The sequence below is a fragment of the Aulonocara sp. 'chitande type north' Nkhata Bay genome, linkage group LG5 (assembly GCF_057382095.1).
Source record: "Aulonocara sp. 'chitande type north' Nkhata Bay isolate Kocher_YH1m ecotype deep benthic linkage group LG5, A_spYH_male_GT1.1, whole genome shotgun sequence".
Taxonomy (NCBI): Eukaryota; Metazoa; Chordata; class Actinopteri; order Cichliformes; family Cichlidae; genus Aulonocara; species Aulonocara sp. 'chitande type north' Nkhata Bay.
This window is the reverse complement of record NC_141348.1, coordinates 36,337,231-36,363,927: the sequence shown is the minus strand read 5'-3', so window position 1 is coordinate 36,363,927 and position 26,697 is coordinate 36,337,231. Positions and strand designations below refer to the sequence as shown.

General features: G+C 38.6%; 1 protein-coding gene across 12 annotated transcripts in view; it reads left to right on the top strand.

The window, feature by feature from the left end:
* Positions 1-26,697, top strand: part of rap1gapb (RAP1 GTPase activating protein b) — a 110,799-nt gene that overhangs the window by 74,451 nt on the left and 9,651 nt on the right. For 7 of the 12 annotated variants that reach the window (XM_086293299.1, XM_086293298.1, XM_086293291.1 and 4 more), the window contains 11 exons: positions 7,020-7,113; positions 15,639-15,674; positions 16,982-17,029; positions 19,474-19,512; positions 19,721-19,906; positions 20,500-20,603; positions 22,655-22,733; positions 22,822-22,875; positions 22,980-23,063; positions 23,161-23,261; positions 23,671-23,800. In XM_086293299.1, coding sequence (XP_086149425.1) covers positions 15,657-15,674; positions 16,982-17,029; positions 19,474-19,512; positions 19,721-19,906; positions 20,500-20,603; positions 22,655-22,733; positions 22,822-22,875; positions 22,980-23,063; positions 23,161-23,261; positions 23,671-23,800 — 843 coding nt within the window. In that variant the 5' untranslated portion in view covers positions 7,020-7,113; positions 15,639-15,656. Of the gene's footprint in view, positions 1-6,441; positions 6,659-7,019; positions 7,114-13,684; positions 14,013-15,638; positions 15,675-16,981; positions 17,030-19,473; positions 19,513-19,720; positions 19,907-20,499; positions 20,604-22,654; positions 22,734-22,821; positions 22,876-22,979; positions 23,064-23,160; positions 23,262-23,670; positions 23,801-26,697 lie in introns of those variants that run through there. The other 5 variants (XM_086293292.1, XM_086293302.1, XM_086293293.1 and 2 more) reach the window with 4 other exon arrangements.

The window sequence follows — 26,697 nt, the reverse complement described above, 5'->3', positions numbered from 1 at the left end:
GAAAGAGATGATGGAGCACACTGGCTCTGTTAGGATGAACTGCTGAAAGATAGATGAATTGAGCCAAACTCAACCCAAGATAGACAGATGAAAGAAAGCGAATGACAGAATAGAAACAGCTAAAGAACAGTCTTACTCTTGTGTAGGTGTTTCCGTCTGATCCTGATCTGCATTGATCTCTTTATCAAATGCCACTTTGAATGTTGAACTTTCTCTCTCGCTCTCTTTATCTCCTTCCCTCTTTCTCTCTAGTCCACCCAGGAAGTGGCTGACTGGCATCTCGAGTAAATGACTCTGCTTTCATTGTGCATTAGCTGCTGTACTTGATTAGATTAGTTGCTCTCTACTAAGTGGACCTGCAAAGCTTAGGGGTTTATGTGTACTTGTCTCTTTGAGGCTGCGCGTGTGTGCATGTGGGTGTGTGCATGTCCATGTCTGTGTTGTTGTTGGTAAAAGGAAGGATGCAGCCAAGCAGGACATTACTCTTAAAGCTAAAACGTGATCCTGATATTATTTTTGTTCAGTATTTATGAATCTCCGAAGCCCGAGCCAAGAGCAAGAATTTAATCTGCAGAGCTATTGAAGAGTGAAACCTGAAGCCGCTCCAAGGACGATGAATTGGAAAATAGCATTCTGTTGTTTGAGCGCTCACATTCATTTGAGTTTTGTTTGACTGTAATGTCAACAGTTATCAAGCAGAAAATGTGCCAGCGTGTCCGCAGAGTTTGTGCTTTGCCAAAGCAAAGTCTCTAGTTCACTCATTTTGCAGCAACTCCAGGCTCTGTTTTGTGGTGACACATCAAGGGAAAAGCTGACATGATGATGATGATTTTGATCACCATTTTAGCAAAACACAGTTACTGCTTTACACCCGGTACTAGTGGAAGCAAAGCGGGAATAAATAAATATGTTGTGGTTTAGATAATGGGGCTGTTGTTCTTGTGCTGACTTTATTTAGTGGTGGTTTATTTGTTTTATTGCTTTTTGTTGGGAGATTTGCATTTGAAATGCATAACTATATTTGTCTGTGCAAATTGCATATGTAGTTGGATTGGATTTTTGTTTTAATTTAACTATATGACCTAAAATCATTAATTGGACCAAACACAACTGGGTGGATCTTTATGATGCTCTTATTTTAGGTAAGTTTGAAAGTTTGATTTCTTCTTGTTGCATACATTAATCCTACCTCATTTAGGCATTACTTACAAAGCACTGGGTAGCATTTGTGATCTCATTTAAAATGCACCGAGGTCTCCTTGCTGTGCATAAGTTGTCTCCTAAACCCATTATGGTAAGCTTTAATGGATAAACTTACTGTACTATTAATAGGCAAGGTTACTCTACCATAGCAGCACTCGACCAGATGATATCTGACTCCTCCTGCAGTGCCCGTGGTTATCGTTTGTTTGCCAAAAAAAACAATGCATCATTGAGCCGGACATGTGCAATATTCATGTTCAGCCAGTATTTAGCCTGGGGTCTCTACTGTTTGTTTGATAACCACTGTAGATGGTTATCGCTGATGAGCCTCCCAGATGACCCTTCAGATGAACGTTTTAGATAACCATTTTCTGCTTTTTCATGCTTGTAGACCTGACCTTAGGCTGACTGAAGGCAGAGTTGTTAGACAACTGATAAACAGAAAATGACAAATTGTCATAATATTTTAACTTTTGTGTCAAGCTGTAAAATAATGTTTATTTGTCCTGTTGTCCTATTTGTTAGCAAGATTACACAAAAAATAATCTTTCCAATTTTAATTAAACCTTTAGAGGGTTATAGCACAAGCGAAAGAGCACATTGCAATTATTTTGGTGTGAATCAAAAGGTTAATGTTTGATTTTATTTCACAATTTTGTAATAACTAACATTAACTACAACTGCAGCTTTTCTCGTTATATGAATAGATCAGTTGCATTTAACGGAGGGTATGCAAAGAACTGTAGCTATTTGAGAATATGGGCGTTTGTAACAGAGCTATAATAACTATTAATGTGAAATTGATGTTATTATTTTGCTGCTTAAAGATTTAGATGTGTGTTTGTGTTGTATTTATGTATTATTTCTTCGCGTGAAGTTTGGCACCCATCTAGTTTTGCTGGTATGGTTTCATAGTCTTGGATCCAAATGTGACTTTTAGAGAAAAGAAATTATATTTACGTGGCCAGTACATTTTACTGTTAATTTGATAAACTAAATAAATGCGTTTTCCTCTGTTTGTCTGACCATGACCCTGCATGCTCTCTGTGACTACAGTACCCCTGTAAACACAAACTACTCAAAATAATATTTTTAATCCAGTTTGTAGAGCATTCAGTGTTGTCCCGCTCATTGGCATTTGCAGGTGCCGCACAGCCTGCGCCTTGGTTGGAGAACAGGAAGCTGGAATGCTTATCAGAGCTCATGACCTGGCAGTCCGTGGAGGCTGCTGCTGGTAAACACAGGATTAATTGGTGGATTTAGATTCAGAATGCTTTGTGTCCATTTTAGAAACTTCTGGGAGCAGAAATGAAGAATAAAATTAGAATAAGACTGTAATCCAGAAATTAAAAGGCCTGAAGATCAGTATCAGTTCTTATGCAGATTCACTGTTTGTCTATGGTATCATCGGTAGTGTTGCATAGACTGAGCATTTTGCAGTTATTATTAGGTGTTATCAGTGTGTCAAAAATGAAAGCTTAAAGTGGCTCTGTGTCATGCTGTTTAGCTTCCTTTTTACAGTCTGTTAGCCAAAGAAATTTGAAATTAAAATGCATATTTGGCATATTTGGGTAATTATTTATAATTATTTATCATTTATACATGTCCTATATAATATTCAGCAAATCAAGAATATGTTTTACTTGGATAACTGGAGGTAATTGTTTAAAAAAAAAAAGACTATCTTTATTAATAGTGCCCATATTTATTTTAATTTCTCCCAACTTTCATGTGTAACCTAGATTTTGGGCTTATTTTCTTTAAATGGAGCATCTTAGAGTGATTCAGGGGTTAGGTGATGTTGCTAGGTGACACACACCTTTATACAGTTCCAGCTGTAACAAGAATTCAACCTCAAAAAGGAAAAAAAAGAGAAGCTTTGTGCACAGCATGTATGCCACAGAGAAATAGGTGTAACTATGAGATGAATGTGTTGTCAAGAAGAAAAAACTATGACAAATTTATGTTTGTGGTGGTGACTGTGGGCTCAGCCCATAAAAACAGATGATCAAGGATCTTTTATTAACACTGGTATGAGCAATGTGTTTTGCTCAGCAGAGGAGAGAAAGTGATAAGTCATGATTTACCTTCTTTCTCTGTCTTTTCCCCCCCTTTTCTTTGTATGCACATATGTCTAAATAATACGAGTGTGCAAATAATTAATTAGATAAAGAATAAACCGTTCAATTGGGATCATTGGTTGGCTGTTTGGCAATAGACAGGGCAGCTCACACTGTTTAACCTAGCTAGATAGGTGTTTCTTGGGTTGAGCTTCCTGTGTTCCAGTCACCCAACCACCATGACACAGTGACCCTCACATCTGCCAGCTGCTGTTCAAAGGTGTGACCTGTTCTACATCCAGAGCTCATTCAAACATAGCAGAGTATTTAGTGTAACTGTGGCCCATTTTATATAATGAATGAGAGAAGCTGTGTAGCATTTAATATTAAGAAATAACACTTGTTTGTAAGCAAACTGCTTGAACGGGCATTCAATTGATAAAAAAGGAATCACCATCTATTTTCTCTTGAATGCCTGTCTGACACTCTGCATAATCCACTGTCAGAGGCCTTGAAATATTTAGTGGCTTCAATTGTACTCATTTATTTGTGTTTCTCGTTCCGCCATTTAGTCCTGCTTTCTGTGCCCTTGCCTCTCTGCCCTACCTTAATTGGTTTGCATATTCCTAATAAGTTCCCTGTGTAATTACAGCTCTCTGTAGGTATCCTTCAGTCTTTTGTGAGTCTATATGTTTATTCTACCTCTTGTGGTCCCTGTGTTTTGTTTTGTTTTCTTGGATTTTCTAGTCTTTCTGTGACTCAGTGTCTTCTCCCATGGGGTTGTCATCACTAAACACATCTAACTGTCTTCTACAAAAGTAAATGAAAGTCACCTGGTTTGGACTTTTGGTCACATTAAATTAATTTAAAATTGTATCAAATATATCCGTACTGTAATCCCTGCAGGATCATGAGTTATGAGACGAGATAGCCGTCTCTACCCTTTCTCCTAACATCTTTAATGTTTTAATTGACTAGGTCATGAGTTCAGTCACTGTAGCCACCTTCAGAGTTTAAAAAAAATTATGCATGTAGAAGATGCTATGTGATGTAGAAGAACTATGTGAATAATATAGCCTTCCTTGCAGAGATGATACAGCTCATGCATACCGTTAGTGTTCAATTAGAAACAGCCTTGAGTCATTTTGGCTCCCCAAAGATTCAAGTTCTTAGCTTTGGCAGTACTTGCCATCATTCTTGCCCCAGAGTCTCTTGAAGTAGCCAGGAAGCTCCAACATCTCAAGTACAAACGTCTGATGAGATCAGTAGTCATATTGGCAAAGACAAGTCTATGCTTTCTTCAACTTCCGTTACTGCATGGGTTCTAGCGTGAACGTCTCTATGCAAACAAAAATGTGAGTCTTTAGCACAGTTATTATTGCTGCACTTCTTTATGGTTTTGTGTGCTGAATCCTACTGAAGAAGGACAAGAAGGGCAAGGTTAAAGCCTTCCAGATGAAACGCTCGCACCAAATCCTCTTTGTCAGTCTGCTCAACCACCTTACAAACACCTGTGTATGCCAATACTGTGCACACCAAGCAACCGTTGCAACTCTAATTCAGAAAAATCGATGCAGGCATGTCTGTCAAATGTAGCCTGATTGCTTTACAAGGCACTTGCTGTTAGATCTCCCAGATGGAAGTGTTCATCCATGGCACCCAAGAACCAGTGGAAAGATTTTAACCAAGCTGTGGTCCATCCTGGTACACTACAACCATGCAGGTGCTCCTGCACCAAGAGTGCAACAGTACTGCTCCCCGGTCAAAGAAGTGTGTGAAATGGAACAAGATCAAACAAACTGGGGAAATCCTGGTCGCTAAAACATATTGAGATGCTACATTAGGAACATTATCGCAATAATGAATGAATGAATAGCGCGGTGGTAACTGTTCACCAAAAAAACCCACAGCCCCAAGTATTGTAATTGTTGTGTAATTTTTTTCAACAATACAATGTGAACAAACCGATTTGTAGCTTTCTGTTAGCCAAAATTCACAGAAATGAGAGTCTAACCAAAATGACGAATAGAGAATGCAGAACATCCCTGGTGAATGTTCCCTTCACCAGTGAACCTCAGGCCTTCACAGCAGCAGTGTTATCATGTCACATGTCAGGATTGTGGTATTTGTTAACATGTGCTTGCTTTAATAGAATGCTGCAGTCCAGTCTCATTGAATCAAGCTTACCTCATTTACCCCATCAGTAAATCTACGCTGATTATCTGCCTTATAAATCATTTTGGTGATGGTAGAAACTGACACACACAACTTCTTTTTTGTTTGGCTGTTTCTTTTTATTTGTTCCTGGTTTACTGGTTCAAGTCTCCTTCGTGCATATTTAGCATAGAGACAGCTAACTGATAACGGAAACCTCCCATGCATAAGATGCAAGTTTATTTAGAGAGACAAGAGCATAACTGCAGCCAGGTTCACTGCTTGGTCGCTTTCATTTATATTAAGTGAAACTTCAGCAAAGGCATGAATGTAAAGTAAATAATTGAATATTCTCTGAAGTAAAACAAAAACACCTTCCAAAGTCTGTGTGTGTTTGTGTCTTTTAATATACGGATAGTTGAGCAAAAATGTCACCTTAGCCTATGCAGATTTCTGACTTTTTAAACTCAGTAAGCCATTTCTTTGTCGGCAGATTTTGATACATCACTCTTTGCTCCACGCGGCATTTGACATGTTTTATTGTGTTCGAGCTGTATTTTCTGAAAGATGTAACATCAGTGTTCACACTCTAAAGGAATGTCAGTTCTAAGAAGCTGAGGATCCAGCATAAAAGGATCAGGCATCCTCTTTCAGTTATTTCCCTGAATTCAGCAGATATCAGAGAACAAAGTACTGTTTTTGTGCTATGTTATAAATATATTTCCTAACCTCAGCTCCAGGTCAGCAGTCTGTTGTCATAAAAGTGCAGCTCTGTTTACTCAGACTTATAGATTCAGACAACATAGGCAAGGTGCTGCAGTAACTAATAACAGATTTTGTCTCGGAAGAAAGAGCACTGTGTAAATCATTTTTATTGTAGCATTAGACCACTGTGGCGTGTGCCAAAATGGCAGAATGATGGAAATATGTGAGAGTGAGTGCACACATCTCCACCATTTCTCACTGAATTCTCACAAAGAATCAGATTGTGCTATTGTTCTTTGTTTCTTTTGCTCCCAAGCAGTGTTTAGAAATGCCCTCTGCTGCAGGTTTGCGAACAGGATGCATGCACAGACGGGCTGCCAGTTCTAGCAACTGACTGTTGTGTGAGACGAAGTGTGAAGTAATATGCTGTGACCAGGATCCTGGTCAGACTGGTAATTCACTCCAATCACACAAAGAAGAAAAAGGTTAGAGAAGAACAGAGAAGAAGCAGTGGGTTAGCAGATGAAAGCTGAAGGGTACTTTCTTCCTCTGCTTCATATCTATTTTCATCAGGTTTCACCTCATTTCCACACTTACATTTTCCTCTGTGTAGTTCTCCTAATGTCTTCTGATTCAAGGTCTTGCCTCTGAATACATTCACCAGATTCAACCTTGCTTGTGAGCACAATAAGTAAACACAATGGATGGGGGGTTTCAAATACTTCCAAAAAAAGATTACACTGTGGTGTAATAATAGCTTTGGTAGGAAGTGTCAGTTGCATTGCAGGCATTTTCCCATGCACTTATTGCTTAAGTTAGAAACTTGACTTATGGCTACTAGTAACCTCTTTGTCTTTCTCTGTCCCCATACCCCCCTCCACCTTCTCTGACTTACAGGAAACAAGATGGAAGGATCCGTCGTATCTCTGATGAAGTAGAGCCCCCACTAGCACATTCCCGCCCTCCATTTCTTTCCCCCTCACTTTCAAAGGTAATACAAGGCTTTGACCTGCTGCTGCTACTCTTTTCTTTAATCAGGTTTGCATTTGCATTCAGACACAGTGCCAAGAATCCCACACGAACAATGTGAAACTGAGGGTTTTACCACTTAAAGTTACGGTTAACTCAGTTCCATTGATAATATTAGTAATTGTGGCATAACGTGTCATCCCCTTCTATGCATGATTGATTAATAGCATTTACTGGGATAAGAATTACAGCCCTGATTAATATCTCTTTAATTAATACTGTCACACTTATGAGTATGGTGGTATTAAAAGTCAAAAGGTCGTGTCAAGATATTGTCATATAGACCAACCTGTCGGCATGAAAAATGACATTACTGTTTCCTAGTGATCCCCCTGTGTGTCTGAATGTTTCAGTGAGAAGAGCAAACAAATGATGATTTAATCCTGCTATATGTTTTCCAAAGACCTTTTTTTCATTTGGAATATATTTAAAGTAATTGTGCATTTGATATAGTCTGCACTGCAGGGAATGAATGTGATTAAACTCCGTCATGAAGTTGTGCGCTAGACTGAGTAAGGCTCTATGGATGTGGTTTCGAGTACACTTCTTTATCTTATGGAAAGGACCCACTGGACAGCTGGCTGTGATGGAACTAGAGATCAATGGGGTGGAGCTGGTTGCATCAGTCAGACACCGCAGTGACAGCTGACAGCAGCCGACAAAGAAACAGTTTTAGAGTTTGACAGCAGTTGAAATAATTGGCGCATATAGGTTGTTGCAACTTCTGCTTGGCCAAACTGAAAATTATTTTTAAAAGTATGTACGGCTACAGAAGTCTTAGTGATTCAGCTTTTATTAAATTTCACACAAGCACATTCTCACTCTCATTTTCTCACGTACTGATGCTTGGTCAGGACCTCTGTCACTTTTCGATGTGCGGTTTACTGCTCCGGAATACAATTTTACTGGATAAGAAAGAATAACAATGAAAAAAAAAAAAAAAAGATAGAGCCTGACATGGAAGAAAGGAGTGTGACTCCTGTCTGAGACCACTGCTTTTATGTTCCATCTCCTTTTTTTCTGTTACTTTTTGTTCAGGTTGAGCCAATTAACTACTGCAAGATTTAGGAAAATATTGTGTTCAAATATCCTTTCTTACAATGCGTACATTAGAAGGTAAATTTCTCCCTTTATTGGTTTACGTCAGTAAAACATCCTGAGGCAGTGACAACACAAGCAGATCACTTGTACCTGTAGGCGTATGGTGTCTTTTTAGAAACTGAAGGACTTTTACTGAAGTGTGCTGGTCTACCTTGCATATGAAAAGGGGCTCCCATTTTCTCAACACATAACCTGGTCTTGAGCAGGTTATGTTCGGAAATTTGATTCATGCTGCTTTTGGAAACCATCTGAAAGCACCATGTTTTCACGGTTTCTTTTATGCACAGCATGTTTTAAGTGCAACAAAGATTTGCTGTGCAAATATATTTTCTATGTGCAAGTTATTAAGCTGTGCCTTGCTCTAATATCAGAAATGAGGTCCAGCTGTAAAGTTACAGCAGCAACAACTATGGATTGCATTGTCACTGGAATATACATGCATTCAGGTGCTGATGCAGAACGTGTAAGAATGTTTTTATAGTTTACTTGATTCTAATCTGTTGCTGAGTTTGTTTTACGCTGCTGGAATTGCAGCTTTTATAATACAGAGCACACACCGAGAATACCTGCTTAATCAATAAAATTAATTCATTTGATCTGGCAACAAACTAAAACTATTTCCATCTCTCCTTTATTATGTGACTTTAATGTTTAAATGTAACCAGTTTAAAGTTTCAGAGCTCTAATGTGCATCTATCACATTAGAAATAAACAGTAGCAGCCAGAGAGTGCACTCAGGATTTATTATTCTAATTACTGTGAATTGTAGTTCTTGTGATATTGACTTCACACCTCATCTATTAGTTGTAGTATCAAGTGTGCCTCCCGTGTCTTATTTCTGTGTTTGCGCCTTGGGTCCTTTGTGTTTCATTGCAAATCTTGTTGCTTTATTATGAATGTCTTTCTCAGTCTCCTTTGGCTATTTGCAGTTTTACTTCGAAGATCTGTTTTCTTTCCTGTCCTGTGTTAGTTTTGCTTCCTCTCTATTTCCTCCCAATCGTCCCTCCAATTGACTGTCTTCACCTGTGTGCGATTGCTTTCACCTGTGTCTTGTTATCCTCCTTTTGGACATTCACTAACCAGCCCACTGTGTATTAATACGTCTGTCTCCCTTTTTATCTTGTCAGATCATCTGTGCTTCCTGTCTTGCTGACATGTATTCTCTCTAGAGCTGCTGTGTGTTTCCTTTGTTCCAGACTTGTGATTAATCAGCAAAATAAAGGCTCTTTTTTTCTGTACATCGTATACTTTAGTTATCCTGAATTTAGGTTCACTCTGATCACTCTGATCTCAAATCCATGTCAAGGCATGGGGAGTAAGTAGGGACTAGATCACACAAACTCTTTTTTTCTGTACATCGTATACTTTAGTTATCCTGAATTTAGGTTCACTCTGATCACTCTGATCTCAAATCCATGTCAAGGCATGGGGAGTAAGTAGGGACTAGATCACACAAACTGGTACAACTAAATACCAGCACCATGAAATCTGATGGTTCCAGCCAGGCATTAATGTATGAAGAGCTTGCAGTGACAACTGGTTGGAGTGACATGTTTCTATGACTAACATTGCAGTTTTTTAAGCTCAATCTGACATTACATTTACTAAAGTTTAAATACAAACAGAATGCAATGAAAGCAAATCTCCATCCAATATAGATTTTCAGCCTTTCCACTTTTGCACAGAGATTTTTCCAGATTCTCTTCTATTTAATGATATTGTGCACTGCAGATCATGAGATATTCAAAATCGTTACATTTTGACTTTGAGGAATTTAAAATTGGGAGCCTGATCTTGGTATTTTTCTTTAAAAAGTAATGGTTTCAGTTTAAACAATTGATATGGTTTATGAGATTTGCAAAAATAATTTGCAAGTCGTTACACTTCTTAGATTAATTTTACATCTTGCACGTTATTTGCATCTTAATTCTCTCACAGTAGGAGATGTAAAATAAAACTAGTTACTCTGAAACTGGGCTACATATGAAATGTTATATATGTAACATACATCTCCCCCTTAATCTGTGTCTTTAATTTTTCATTGGTGCCCTCTCTCTTTTTAGCTCATCAAATTCTTTAACTGTTACCCCCAGGTGCAAATTTTCTCTGTTGCCTTCACCCCCGGTAGCTCCGGTTGGCAGACTGTTGTGGAGCCTGACAGTCTGTGCCCTCTGTCACAGGCTTACGGGACAAATATAGATCTGTGGCAGTTGTTCCTCTCTAATAGCGTACATACCAGTGTAGGCACAGTGGGGGTATTTCTGTCATGCTTGTAAGGGAAATACAGTTTGCAAGGCATTAATAATCTACATATGGAGTTTCAGGAATAGATTTAGCATTTCATCTGTTCAAATTATTTAAATGATGTTCTTGTTTCTTAATGTGGTTTGTTGTGTCAAAATGTAGAGCTATTTATACTTCCACAGTCTCAAATGGAAAGAAGCGAGAGTGAGCTGTTATTTTTTTGTTTTTTCCAAAATGGATTACTTACAGGAAGTATGTATACATAAAGGTTAACAGGTTCAACCCACTAGTGCTGTTAAAACAATGAAGTTAATTAATATTGTAATGCTTTATTTTTTATCGCTATAGAAAATGTTAGTGGTTGAAGTTAAAAGCCCCTTAAGTAAAACAAATCCACATTAGATTAATCACATAAATGTATAATGAATGCAACTTATTAAGTGCATATTGTGTGTTTTCATTTGATATGAGGTATACTAATACACTAATGGTGGCCTGTTAAGCTTTGCTTACAGACATAGCTGCATAGTTATAGGAATCCCTTTTCAGATTCACAAATGCATTTGCACATGTTTATGAAGTGATTTCTCTGATGATTATAAAACTCTGATTTGGTACAGTTGCAGGTCTTATATAAGAATATTACGCAGGTAAAACCAAAAAAAAAAAGCCTCAGGACTCCAATGGGAACTGGGAAAAGCCTGATATATTGCCTCAGGTGATAAATGTAAAAATGTCACTTTGCATAGGGAGCTAAAAAGTACTAGTTTAAGAAAGGGGAATAACCTTGAAGATTTTGACATTTAAAAAAAAATGCTTAGCGGACCTCTGTGAACTACTCCTCATTTGTGACTGAGGTTACATTAGCTGCTCCAAGTGTAACACCCTCTTACCCTCAAATATGTTAATACACTCTCTGCAGCCAAGATGCAGTGCAACGGGTAGACGAATGATTAGAAAAAATAAAACTTTATCTCATATAAAAGCGCCATAAAAACTGCTGCATTGGTTGAGTACTTTTTTTAAATTATGTCATTAACCACTTTCGGTTTAACATTAATAGATGAGCACTAATTAATTAAACTCTTGTAAAATTTCATTATCTTTGCCGTCTTTTTTCTTGCTGGATATCTGTGTCTAAATGTTTTGTTCTTTCCTTTTTACTGGAGTGAGACAGTAGGAAACCTGCTTGGACATACAGAGAACTGAGCAGAAGTTCTGCAGACCTTAACCTCTGTGGCAATCAACCAACTCATCTGAGGCGTTGATGGAGTGGAATGGGCCATCTGTGTGAACTCCATTTGTGTCCCTGAGGCCAATGTGGCCACAGCAAGGTCAGGCTAGTTTGCGCCAGACCCGATGAATGGACCACAATGGATTTTCTCTGGCTGAAATACTAGGCTTCTCTGCCCATTGGTCGACTCTCTTGAAGTTTAGTTTTCTGTTTTACTCAAGGATTTGCCTTTGAGAAAGCAGCTAACCCACAGAGTATAAATGAAAAGAGTGTGAAGAGGTGTGGGAATATTGGTTTGGACTCATGTGTTGGCAGTTTGTTTGTCAAAATCCAAAAGGCGCTAGTTTTGAATAGTTAGAATGAGAAGTAAGCATTTGAATCAGAGCGGGATAAAAGTCTGGATTGTATGGGTCATTGATGTAAATAGTCCGTACATGTTTTCATGGACATACTATACTTAAATGTACACAGCCATTCAATCAAATCAGTCAATCAATGAATTTGTTGATTATTCAGCCTCTTTCACTCGCACACTCTATCTGAGGCCCAGCAATTGGCTATAATCCACTCAAAGAAAAAGAGATGTGTAGCTCATGCTAACAGTACATTCACTGCAGCAGCTCCAAACCGTCTCTAAGGGCAGAGACAAAAGAGCAGCTTAAAAGACTGAAGGTCCTGAAGAGTGGAAGTGCAACCAACAGCATTTTTTTTTAGTAAACACTGTTCCTTAAAATCACACCAAATACTGCACTTATTAAAATCAAGATTGTGCAACAGCTTGTTGAATTTCCCACCGACTTAAGCTAAAATGTTGCACACACCAGCATGACTTTACAGTCAGTATGCTTTGTAACTGAAACAATGTTAACACTAATTGTGAATCTGAATAGCGTTCACTACTCTCTGCCCACAACTTCGTTGCTGTCATCTACCACTGTTACATGACATTTGGGCAAGTGTGTAACTTTGTAAGTGAACTAGTGCTAAAGCCAGTTTCTGAATAAACAGATTAGCTAATAAATTTTTTAAAAAGTAATAAAATGCACCCTCGGGATAGTGTTTAAATTGCATGGTGCAGTGTCACTCTACTGAATGTATACCTCTGTATACGAGATGTTCAAACCATGTCATCCTGTCACCCTATACTCTTTAGTTTTCCTCAAAGGAAATCAGTGAAGACCAGTGGCTATGTTCATCCTTGATTGTAAAATATAAATGCTTTTTATACTGTATATTGCTAAAATGTATCCTTTTGAAAGCTTCCCTCTGTTTTTGAAGTGGGTCAGTGCAGATATCTGATACTGGAGGAGGGCCTGATCAAGAGACGAGCCAAGAAAAAGTTCTGCTTGTAAGGAACAGCTTCCCTTTCATCCCAGAGTGCCTCCCTGGTCTTTTTATCTCTTTCTCTCTCTTCTACTTTCTCTTGCACTCTTGTGTCATACCCATCTTTAACTATGCACAAATGATTTTTAGAATTGCTGAGGTTCGCTGAGCAGATTTTAGCTTCACTTATTTACCCCAGTGGAGGCAAGCTTTGAGCTTTCACGTTGTTGTTTTCTTTCTGTTCATCGTCTTTTTTCTTGATTTTCTCTTTCATTTATTTTGGGCTACTTTGTCTTTTAATGAAGTGATTCTCAAAGTGCAAACCACAGGGAAACTCGAGCTGTAAGGTTGGTCTTTAGTTATATAACGGGAAAGAGATGATGAGACTCATGACTTGAGAAATTTGAGATGAATGAAAAGAGGAAGAGAATGTTCTCATATTGTGATACAGCAAAAAGAGAACTATGCAGTTTTAAGTCCACATGCAAGTGTGTGTGCACGAAAAAGAGAAGACGGTTTCACAGAGTACAAAGGGAGGGGAGCAACATTGTTCCTCCCTTCGTCCTACTTCCTTTACCATAGCTCTATTTGCCGTGGGGGTGTGGAGGGTTGGGTGTGGGGGGTGAAAAGGGGAAGGAAGGGCAATAATATCCTCACATTACAGCACATGCTGCTTTTACCTCACACACAGATATGGGTTTTGATGGACAGCTATAAGTTTGTTTTTTTTTCCCCACAAATCCACTGCCTGAGCGACAGTGAATGTAAAGTGTCATTGTCTGGCTCGCATTTCTCCTTGGGGCTGACAGTGACATCAACACCCTCGCTCTTGTCAGCTTGACTGCATCTGTACTTGTGGAATAATGACGGAGCTCAGCATGGCTGAGAATGTCTTATTGGATAGACTGCTCAGTAGTCCCCCCAATAAGCCTTTTTTCAAGAGACGATGCTTAAGTGATGTGAGTATTTTTCATTTGCTGGAACTGAGTTTGTTATTTCTGTTATCTTGCTTGACTCTTACGTTTGCTCGGGAACACAAATATAAATATAGTATGTGTGGTGTTGTAGAAAAGGAAGTAATGAAATTGTGTTAATTGCACAGACAGATAACACTTCACTAATCTTTTTGTTTTAGGAAGGAACTGTTAATAGCACATACCTTGGTAACCTGGTTTCATTATGTAAATATTTTGTATGTCTCATAATAAGATGGTTTTCCTTGCATTGTTAGGGTTTGTGTGCTGCTGTGCTCATAGAGTGCCTCCACAATTTGGGAGTGCGCCGCTTCTTTTTCTCTCTCTCAAAAAAAAAAAAAGAATTCGGCACTGACGTGGCTGCTGTGGAGTCTGTGTGGTTCACTGATAATCTGTTCAGCCTAGGACAGTGTTTGTTGATGTTTGTTTTGCAGTCAAGAGAGCAGTATCTCCTTGAATATCATATGGCACTGTTTATTTTCACATAGAACAATAGACTGGGGCTGCACCTTTGGCTTTACTAGGTCAGGATCAGATGTGTGTGCGTTTGTGAAGCATGCTTTCATGGGTGGAGGCGTATATATGTATGAGTTTGCAAGTATATTTTAGCACATGCATGTGTGAAATGTTTGTATGCATACATGTGTATTCTATCCTGTTGTTGTGTGTGTGTTAGTGTTTGTGTGTGTGTGTTTAGCAAGCCCCTGCAGTGCTCCTCAGTAAATTTAATCTGTCATGTGGAAACATCAGCTTGGCACTTCAGTCCACTTGTGTTACATGGTGAACAGAGGGCTCACCCCACAACAGGCACTGCTGTCAGGGCTGCTGCAGTTCTCTCCTCCTTCAGCTCAGGTTGGAGCTGCTTAAAATCCTTAATGTGGCCTCTGCAGATGAGGGTGCATGCCTAAGGGCATTTTCTTTTGCTTAACCTCAACAAGTGATTCTCCTAATTGAGCAAAAATATATTATTTAGGGTGTAATGAAAAGCCAGTAGTGGCATTGAAATCTGTGTGTCTAATTAGCAATATTAGTATCAATTCCCTAAGTGGACACGTGCTCATTACCAAGCATCATGATTACACCATGGCTGATATCAAACAGAGTTGCCAGATCATGTATGATAATTTATTTTAATGTCATGTTTTGGACTCTTCCTGTTGCCTGATAGGTTGTAGTGTGAAGTGTGTCTCATTCACACATGTGATGTGACTGTGTGCTTCATACACCAAAACCTGAGTGTCTTCCAGCTAATTGCGCAGAGTCAGATGAGCTGTTGGCTTTAGCAACAGAGAGAAGCACCATGGAGCTTTGATGCTCATTTCCCCCTAAGAGTTACTTGTTTACAGTGTGTTTGTCTTGAAGCGTGGAGGAGCGAGGGATTCTCCAGGCACTGAAGGGAGCCTCAGTGATATTGGTGTCAAGTGGGATGCGTTAGGGTGTACTAAAATGAGGCGTTAAATAGTGCCAGGGATTCCAACAGGAAATTTTTTGCCTTGAGAGTGCACAGGAAGCTTTTTCACTCAGCAGAGATGAAATCAAAGTAAACACCGAGAAGGAAAGCATATCACCACAAATATACCCTTTTTAAAACTTTGGATTTCTTTCCTCCAGACCTCGGACCTGTTTGCCATGATCGAGAGGTTGCAGGTACTGTAAATGTTCTACTGGCTCAGCTTTCTGCTTAAACCCGTTCTCCCTCACAGACTCAGAATTTTCACTTTGGACACAAAATCTCTATTTACTTCTATTTTGAGACTCCACTTTTTTTCGGTTTTTCCTGCTATTTTTGTATTCAGCACTGTAACTCCACTATACAGGAACACTGTGTGTCCATGTATTTACTATTAATGTGTCTTCTTGCAGCAAGAAACCTTATTCTTCTGAATGTGCTGAACAGATCCTTTGTGTTTTCCCTTCACATCTGTGTCATCAAGTAGCTTGACTTGTAGAAATCTAGTTTTTATTATAGCCAATGAGCTAGTGCTTCAGTGTAGCACAAATTATAAGCAAGTACTCCAGATACTGAGTAAGCCAGTGGAAAGAAAGCAAAACCATTAAAACGGGTTGTTCAAAAAGAGTCTAATTATGTAGGCATCAACCACATTATTTAGCATTGAATAGGTAGCCTATAAAATGAGAAAGGGTATTTCATCTTACGTGATGTTTTTTTTTTAGGGATCAAAGTATGTCAACACAGGAAACTATTTTAATCTAAATGGTCTACTGTGATAATATCTTATTCCCAAGAGTCACAAAATCATTATTTAGCTTTACAAAAGTGCTATAAAGGCTATGCGACTGGTTTATCCATGAAGCTGTAGTGCTGAAAGACTCGCAGGCATAAAAAGCATGAGGTGAGATACATATTACTTATATAGTCTTTTGTACCGTCCACAGAAGGGTCAAGTGGATGATGGAAGTGAAAACATGAACAGCTTTCAGAGAATAGATTTGGTGAACACATGTGCACTTTCCCTTTGATTTGTCTTCTTTAGACAAAAAATTGCTTGGATATGCAGATCAGGAAATATTTCTGTGTTTTAGGAACTGTCAGCGTTAGTCAATGAAAGAATAAGAAGAGAGAGATTATTTATAACCCTATTATGGCCCTTGAGTAGACTTGTGGATAGTGAAATCATTTGTATAGCTTGATGGACGCACTCTTTCTGTTCTTGCCGCTTTTTCTGTCTACTATAGTTTCTAATTCCTTGGTCCTCTTTACTTCCTCTTTCTCTGGTAATTTCAATCACCTTTCTCTGGTGATCTAGATTATTTTCTGTCACAATGAACTGTTGAAGGTATTGTAAAATTACCTTGCATTACGCTGCTGCATAAGGTACTGACAGCCAGCATTGTCCTGAATCTGTATTTCTTTGTATATGTGTCAACAGCTGCTTAGATATCCTACCTGTGCCATCAGTATCCTGTCTATTTTTTCCTTCTCATCTTAACAGGGTTACAGAATGGATGAGCAAAGATGTCCCCTCCCTCCTCCCCTCAAAGTGAGTCGTAAATCCTCACATCTCAGACTGCAGTCTGGTAAAGCATCTGTAATGGCAAAGTTAGAAACCTTTTCCTTATCGGCTGTCAGACAGGCTTTAGGGTGCTCACTGGGTGAGTTAGGAGTTCGACAGGGACTAGCACTGCAAAATCTTCTGTTACCCTCTGTCTGTTACCTAGACAGCCTAATGCAGGTACTATTCAAGGCACACAAAAAAAAGACACACAAAAGGTGGTAATCAGCAAACAGAAGAACATAAATTCTTGCAAAACCCTGTAACTTGGTCAGGGTTTGGCTGACTTCACCTGTGTACAGCTTAGTTGTAAAACAATTTTACGGTCAAATTAGGAATGCACAAAGTACTATCTCTATAAAGAATCACACATCTCATCTATTATCCTTTGATTCAAGCTACAACTGTATTTATCCAAGATTTATGTTTAAGAGACCCCAAACTCAATGATGTACAAGGTGTGTTAAAAAACCTCTGAGAGCAGGTGCATAAAAATCAAAAGCCTTGCATGATTTAAATTTGGCCTTTCTCAAGTTCAGGGTTGTATTCTCATGCACCTCTGGACTGTTTTCAGTGCAGCTGCATGTTTTTTAGATCTCTTGGGGGGGGGGGCTGTTAAAGCTTCATTGTGTTCCTCTGCGATAAGCAATGCATCTCCTGGAAAGCAGTCCAAGGTGGTGGGCAAAGATTATATCGGCATGGCCAGAAAAACAGCAGGCGATGGCTAGCTGCCATGAAACCACAGCTCAGATCATTTCCTCCCAGTGATCTCTTTTAGATGCCTCCGGATGTTACAATAGAACTCTACATTTACAGTCTTACCCTGGGAAATGAATCTGTGGTGCATAACCCAATGAATGTTGGGAAGGGGGGGGGTGGGGACAAAAGCATATGCTTCTTCTCTCATTCTTCAATTGCTTAATTGCCTTTGGGGCTTGTGGACTTGTCTGCTAAAAACTGTGGAAAACTACTAGGCCATAGCCAGGGACCCAGCACGTATCACTACTGACAGTTCTCCACACGAATTTTGGGTCAAACAGAAGTTCATATGTGTTTTCTGCCCATGTCTGAGTTTCATGGTAAAATTGTAACACATAACTTGTAAGTCTGAACAAGACATCCAGGGAGGGATCTAAAAATAGCACCGGTGCAGGAAGCTGTCTGGACATGGCCGAGAAGATGGCCAGAATTTAATTATGCAAGGCTTTTGATATTTGTGGTTTTTATAATCACATCTGCTTATACCTTGAAATTAAAAAAACAAGTGATTATTTAGTGCCAAACAAGCCTTCTTTGTATTATCATGTTGGTATCAAATCCTTTGTACTAATATTTAATATTAACTTCTCCCACTAACTTTAGCTCATACCATGAAAACAAACAGAGACCAAATTATTTGCACAAATGTCAACAGAAGCATATTTTGGGTAAATTCATTAGCCAGGAAATCTTGTAAAAGACCATCAATGGAGAGTTGCTTTTTCCATCAACTGCTCCTGCACTTGATGTATGAATGACAGCATCTATCAGTTAAGTCGTTCACTATATATAAATTGCCATAAAATTGCTTACATTCTTACTGGTCCACCAAGTTTCTTCATTTCTGACCTCTCCCTCTGTGCATTGTCACAAGAACTGTTATGTAAGGGAGTGTGACCTTCATTTACACATTTCACAAAGTTCTCAGTGTCACTTCTGCCACATGTTGCCCGTAGCTTGTAATGAAAGAAATCTTGCTATGCTTTGCTGGAAACATGAAACATTCTTGAGGAAAAGAGAAAACCAGTATATTAAATTGAGCAAATGTTGGTATGGAGTGCAACAAGCATTAAAAATTAATGCTGCAGCAAGTGAATACAAGTGTAAGAGGATAAAATGAGAGAAAATATTTGCTATTACGTGTTGTTCAGGGATTTTTTTTACTACACATTGCAGCACATATTAGCTACCAATAACTGAAAGTAAGCCTTTATAATGTCAACTTTTAGACATCCAGATGAATATAACTGTGGGTGAAGGGTTGTCCTGTTATCATTTTGACCCTGGGGGGTTGTAACACCCAGATACTGGAGGTTATAAAATATGTAAACCTTTGCCAGATGACGGCCAAGTTTAAATAACATTTTAATAGTTACGTAATCAAAGCTGGGACAATGAATACAGACTGAAGCCTTAGATAACAGTTTCTTGAATAACAAAAGAGCTAAAGCGTTTATTCATTTATTATTTCTCAAAGAAAGCTGACAGTGTGGCCTCTTTCGTGATTTCAGAATAAGAAAAAGTAACAGAACAATGCAGAACTGAAACCTACTGTAGTTAATATTCTGTCACAGTGTCTGTGCTCATCGTTGTTTTCCAAAGAACCAAAACTGAAAGTATGACTACAAGCGGCTGTTTGCCAGCCTGACTCATATTCATTTCTGTCCCTGCAGACAGAAGAAGACTACATCCCTTATCCCAGCGTTCATGAGGTATAGTCCACATATCCTCCGTATAAATAGTTTACACACTACAAAGCAATTTTAAAGATGTCAGAAACTGTAATGCTAAAGATTCAAATGGGAATACACAGTTTCTGAGGCAGTGAAAGCAATGCAGTGCATGGTGCCAAACACTCACTATTAATAATGGTACTATACTTTACTTTTCTCTGTTATCATTATTTCCTGTGACTTCCAGGTTCTGGGTCGCAGCAGTCCTTTTCCACTCATACTCCTGCCCCAGTTTGGAGGCTACTGGATTGAGGGGACCAATCATGAACCTAAAGACCCACCAGAGGCAGATCAACCTCCCTGTCCTACCTCCCACATTAAACTGGAAACAAACAGTACTGCAAAGATCTACAGGAAGCAGTTCATGGGCAAGGTAAAACTCAAGAAGCAAAATCTATTCTTTCTTTTCCTTTGTTTTAAAGGATTAATCTTTATTTCTTCATTTTAGTATGTAACCTTGAAATGTGCAAGTATATTGAGGAAGACCCATCTTTTGATTGAGCCTCTTATAAAATAACACTTGTTTCTAAAAACTCCTGACACATCTAACACTTAGGCACAGGGCAATGAAAGCAAAGGAAGAACGTGTGTGTTTGTGTCATTTGTAAACATTAGGCACAGAGTAATAGTAGTTGGCTTTCTGAAGACTTACAGTATAATTATTAGCATTTTCTTAAAACTGGCAAAAGTCTCATCTTGTGGTGTGAAGCCAACTGTCTACTTTAAATGCAAATCTATTGTGTAGCAAAAGAAATTGGCATTGCAACACAAGATTTCGCAAAAGTTGTCTCAATGTACGCTCGTACATTTTCTGCAAGAGGAGGTCAACCACTTTCCTTAAACAGAAGCCTTTTTCTTTAAGCCTCTTTATTTGTAATTTACAAAAACATTTTTATTATTCTATTGCTAACTACTGGAACAATATGTATTCTTCCATTAAAATTTCCTCTGCGTATCTTCCCCTAGGAACACTTTAATTACTACACCATGGATGCTGCCCTGGGCCACTTGGTCTTTTCAATGAAGTATGATGTCATTGGGGATCAAGAGCATCTGCGCTTGATGCTTCGGTACAGTTTCCTATTATCTTTATCTCTGACTTGTTTCCTGCACCATTTGTGATTTTATTCACCTGAGTTTTCTTTTATAATCACAGCCCTTGACTTCACTCCCCTACCCCTCCACCACTTACCTTTATCTCATTTTGTCTTTTCATATTTCTGTTTCTCACTTATTTTCTGTCTTCACTGCCTTTTCTTACACCGAATCTGCAACAGTCCAATAACTCTCCTTATTTGTTTTCTTTGCATGTACTGACAGTTTCCAAAATACACCTATTAAGTACTGAGTATTTTTTTACATGCCTCACTGGATACATTTTCTTTTTGTTCAAAAATAACTTTAAATCAAGGGAAAATGTCACAGAGCAAGGTAGCATTCTCAGTTCCCCCAATACAGTCAGTGGTTCTCACAGGTTGCCTCAGTTATGCATTTTAAAATGCAATCGCCAGTAATAATGAACACTTAGACAAGAGTCCAGCTGAGCATTGTATCAATCATTTTATTGTAGTCAATATAAAAGTAGGTGATATAATATACAGTATAATTACAAACACCTTTGTGTACAAATATGGATTTAAAACTGTTAAAAAGAAGGATACTCAGCAATATCTGCGCTGTGCATGTGTAGTGCCACCCACAATCACCTAAATCTCACTCAGTGAGCTTCACCACTCCTTCATATTCTCCTTGAGACTGATGAGGGGGAGTGAGGCAGAACTCAGTGCACCGTACAACCTGTGAATTAATTTTAGCACCTGAGAGATTCCTCTTGATTTTAAGAGCTGTGTTTCCTCTTTGTTAATGAAGCCTCGGAGTGGATGAGTGTGCAGTGAGGTAACAGCCACTCTGCCCACAACATTTTTCACACAGTGATGTTTCTCAGTGGGCGGGCACCACCCACAGTCACCTCGAATTGTGTAGCCATAGGCAGTGACGCACAGTTATATTTAAAGCACCTGTATGATTTCCATGATAAGGCATAACCTGTTTTTATTGTTTTTACTGGAAATGCCCCTATAGACAGCAATGACACGGTATTTTCTCACCCCGAGTTTACATCCAGCTTTCCTGCATCACATGCCATATAACCTTTAATGTATGTATGCTATTCACTCACAGTTCCTTCAGTAACTGCATAAGTGCTACTTATGAATGGTGGTATTATTATCATCTATACCCTTGAAAGTATGATAATCTGAGTATATATAACTCCATATTATTGTTCCTGCAGAGTACAAATTTAATTCCATGCCAAATATATAATATTTTATGCATGAGTTTGTATGAGTTTTTGAGACCTCTACATAATAAGTTTGATTTTTGAAATTTCATCAGAGGGTACAATTAATACGTTTTCAGGGAATCTCTTTTTTAGTGAGTCAGTATACATGATTTAAGCATGTGGAGAAATCCAAAGCATGCAGGCTGAGTAACTTTTAAGTCATGCTTGCAACCCTGTGAGTGGTGTTTGAGGGAAAGTTTTGCACACAAGAGTTTATATATTTGGAGTTAATTAGCTTTAGCGCTGGATTTTCACTTTTATACAGAGGCAGACTTTTTGCTAAGTTAACTGGCTGCCTCTAGCCTGATATTATCTTTGTATATATATCATGAAAGTAATATCAATCTTCTCATCTTTAGTAACTCTTGATGAGAAAGATCCAAAAGTGAAGTGCTGCTGTATGTACTGTTTATTGTTCAGAATTTCTGGACACAGGCTGCTTTTAAGCATTCACTGGGTGCGCAGATTTCCTAGTATTGCTTATTGTACTCCTTGTACTCCCCACCACCACTAGACACACACACACACACACACACACACACACACACACACCCCATTCAACCCTCTTCCAGGCAATTTTGGCTCGGAAACATCATGTGTAAAGACCATTATGCTCCCGGCTTCACACAACATCTATAGGAAAGGTCCTCTTTGAATTGACAGCTCAATTGCTTGGAGGCAAAGCATCATAGAAAGAAACCAAAAACCCAGCAGGATTCCTTTGGATTAGAAATAGAACAGAGGACGTTTTGACTTTTCATATTTTTTGCCTTTCAGCACAAAACAAAAAACTTATCATGATGTGATTCCCATTTCCTGCCTTACTGAGTTCCCCAACGTGGTTCAGATGGCCAAGGTAAAAACGTATGATTATCTTCATACACACAAAAAAAAATCTCTCTGCATATAATTTGACTTTGTCAAGTGTATTTTTTCATTCACAGCTTGTTTGTGAAGAAGTAAACGTGGATAGGTTTTACCCTGTCCTCTATCCGAAGGTAAGCAGTACTCCTCATTGCCACTTTATCTTTTGATCCGCGTTATCCCGCAATACTAAAGTACCATGAATCGGACTAGAAACTCAATTTTCTCTTATCCTCAGGCATCAAGGCTCATTGTTACCTTTGATGAGCATGTAATTAGCAACAATTTCAAGTTTGGGGTTATTTATCAAAAGTTTGGTCAGGTGAGTGCACTTCAGTGATGCTGCTGCAGCTTATTTCAGCTTATTTCAGCTTTTGAAGTCACTCTTCCTGAAAATTTTATTTGCTTCTTCCCTGCAGACATCAGAGGAGGAGCTATTTGGGAACATGGAAGAAAGTCCAGCCTTTGTTGAGTTCTTGGAGTTTCTGGGCCATAAGATTGAACTTCATGACTTTAAAGGGTTTGGACAGTTTTGCATTATGAAGTCTTTCCCCCAAAAACAGAAAAACTGACCTTTTAAAGCACTTTTGGTTATTCTCACTCGAATATGATGTGAGATGCATCATTCTATTGATCAGTGTTGGCTTAAAGAGCAATGTAAAAAGCCCTGATATTTGTAGTATTGACTGAGGGATTAAGCAAGCAAAAAAAGTGCCCTTGGCATTTCCCCAATGATGAATCAGTATGGATGGACAGTTGTCAGAGAGCACGCACCTATGTTCCACTTTTCCACTTTATCATTCTCGTCTTGTGTCTCTCTGCTGTTAACCACAGTGTTATACTTGCCTTCTTCTCTTGTTTCCTCCTCTCTTATTTTTATTGCCTCTGCCCTTATCTTTCTTTTGTCTTCTCTTTCCTTTCTTTTTCAGTTTTCGGGGGGGACTCGATGTCACTCATGGCCAGACAGGGACAGAATCCGTCTACACAAATTTTCACAATAAGGAGATCATGTTTCATGTGTCCACCAAACTGCCTTACACAGAAGGAGACTCACAGCAGGTATAGTGATAATGCCAATGATTAATCATTTAGGAAACCAGTTTGTGTTTTCAGGACCTTCAGTAATCGATTTGTAAAGGTCTGTGCTTGTGACACATTCATGCATCTGCAGCAGCAGCTGGCGGGTCAAGGCATTTAACTCAATGCTGATAAAGGAAGATGAATCATGTTCATTTGTAACTTTGATGTGCAAAGTGGAAAAAATAAGGATTAAAATTGTACATCAGGGATACTTCTTTGCTTTTTTGCTGAGAGTTGTTGAGAAGAACTGCCCTAATGTTCTTACAATAAACACTATATTGAGACTAAAAACAGCTTGAAGTAAACAGCTTTTCTGGCTCGTTATTAAAGGTAACGAGCGAGACTCCTCTAACATGTTATAAATTTGTTTATTTTTTTCTAATATTGATTTCTGGTGTTTGACCTTAGTTCAGCTTTTGATGCCATCAATATCACAATTCTGAGTTCACTTTAAAGGTCGGCCTCAAAGAAAGAAGCCTGGTTTACATCATATTGGTCAGATTAAGCTCAGCGACTTTGACTGGGCCTATTTCAACACTGATTGTTTTCTTTTTCAGCACATCAGTTGCAGATTTGTTGTGTGCTTGGGATCATTGACCTGTTGTGTGACATAATTTAGGCCAAACTGTCAGACAGATGGCCTCATGTACAGAGGAGTTCATGGTTGGCTTAATGACTGCAAGGTGCCTATGTCCAGGACTGCATAGAGCCCTTCTAAAGCTTTTGTTTTCAGAACTGTACATACCGGTACATATCTTCCATGTTTGTTTGCTATTTTTATTACAGCATTCCAGGGATTGGCAGATATTAACAATGGAAGTAATTCCATGTTTGTTGTGCTCACTTACCCCAGAGAGAAATAGCATTTTTAAGGGTTACCATTTCCACTAGAATTACAGTGGTCTTTTTTGTACTGAAGTTTCTCCTCTCTTGAAGACTTTAATCTATTTGATGTTATGTTGCAGTGAGCTGCATTAGTCCTTAGCTGCTCTTCAGTCCCTTCTAGAGTGGTTTGAACTTTGTTACCGCAGTAACCCTGTACAGATGGTCCATATTGCCTAGGCATGGAGAGATACAGAGAGCATAAACAACACCCACATGAGATGATTCATCAGGGAACTCAGGAAAAGAAGGCAAGGTGCAAGAGTAATAGCTCAGTATTCAGTACTTCAGGGAGGAAAAAGTAAAAGATTTCTGTTGCCAGACCTTACTGAATGTAATCAGATTTGAAAGGTCTTACAGTAATAACAGATGTCAAGTGTTTCAAATCAGTGACACATACGCTAAGCCTGTTTGTGTGTGGTGATGGTATACGATTGCAGTGCTTGGAAAAATTAGATAGAGCGTCTTCAGCTGTTTGGTTTCAGAGAGTCGTTGTGTGAGTAAATACTGAAGCCAACAGATAATCAGCTCAGGGGTGATGCAGTAGTAGCCTGGATGACATGAATCATAGCCATGTGTAGCCTATCTAATTCACCTTCATTACTGTCATAAAAATGCATTCTTTACAAAACCTTACAATATTCAGCTTTAATTGATAAAAATAGTAAAACTTGACTTAATTCCTGTCAGACTTTCAACACAGTTACATAAAACTCATTTTGCAGATAAACTCAGTTGTGATAAAGTTATCAGAAAACCATCAGCTGTGAGACTGATTGAGAGCATCTTTGATGTTTTTTCACATAATTTCACCCTTTTTAAGTAATAAACTGGCATATTTATAAACACTTCCCAGAATCAGAAACACATCTTCTTCATATGAACAAACAAACAAAGTTATAACCTTATTAAACTTCTAGTAGAAAAGCAAACACCATAATCATCTCTAAATCCTATTTGCTGTATTGTATTTTGCTTCCAGTTGGTTGACTCTAACACGAGCACCAGCCAACACAAGAGCTCTTTTCAACAGGTGTGAAGTAGCTTTAGAAAAAGGCTGTTAATTAGTCTGTCAAAGACAAAGGCTAATAAGTGAATGCTGCTGCTGAGCAAGTGTCACAGTACTGGGGAGTTTTCTGTGGGTCCTTTTTTTTTTTTTTTTAATAAAGGCTGCCTGCAATGAGAATACATCCCTCTGATTGATTGATTTCCTTTATCACCAAATTGTATCCATCTGCAAAATCTGATATATCTTGCCTCCACTTATATGCAGTGGTAACATTTGGGTCACACGGTTTCCACGATAAGCATCTTTCTTCTAGTTTGGTGGGCTGAACTGAATATGATATGATATTCCCACATTCAGTAGCTTCTCAAATTGTTTTACTGCTTGGTTCCTGAAAAGAAATATGGGACGCTATTATGTCTCAAACAGGAAATATGCTTTGACTCCTGGAAAGTCCTTTTCTTCTTTTAGAAGGAAGAGAAAAAATTAGATAGTCTTCTTAGATAGTCATCGAAGCTTGTGAGCTGTTTAATCAAAGTTCCTAGCAAAAAGGCAATGAAGTGACAACATCTATTCATGCTTGAGCAAAGGAAGAAGATATCCCTAATGCAGAGCTTTTTGAAAGATACCGCTTGGATACAAATTTTAATACTTGAGAACAGTCCCTTTGTCCTCCAGATGCATGAGTGTCCTTCTGGCAACTTGAAGCTTTTGGCAGCAAAGAAGATGAAGTTATTTTGCAGCCATGATAACATTCAGTCGTCAGCAGATTCATAAAGCATTTTCTGTTTGAGTTTGCAGTACCTCCACTGATACTGAGAAGTGTTAATTACCAAAATATCCACACTTTTCTGAAATAATTCGAACTCAGTCTTAAGTCTGTCTTACAGTGAAAAATCTGTTTCCCAAAGCAGATTTCTGTCTGTACTTTCAGAAATGCTATATACACCCATGAGTTGCATGTTTTTTGTATATATATTTATTTTCT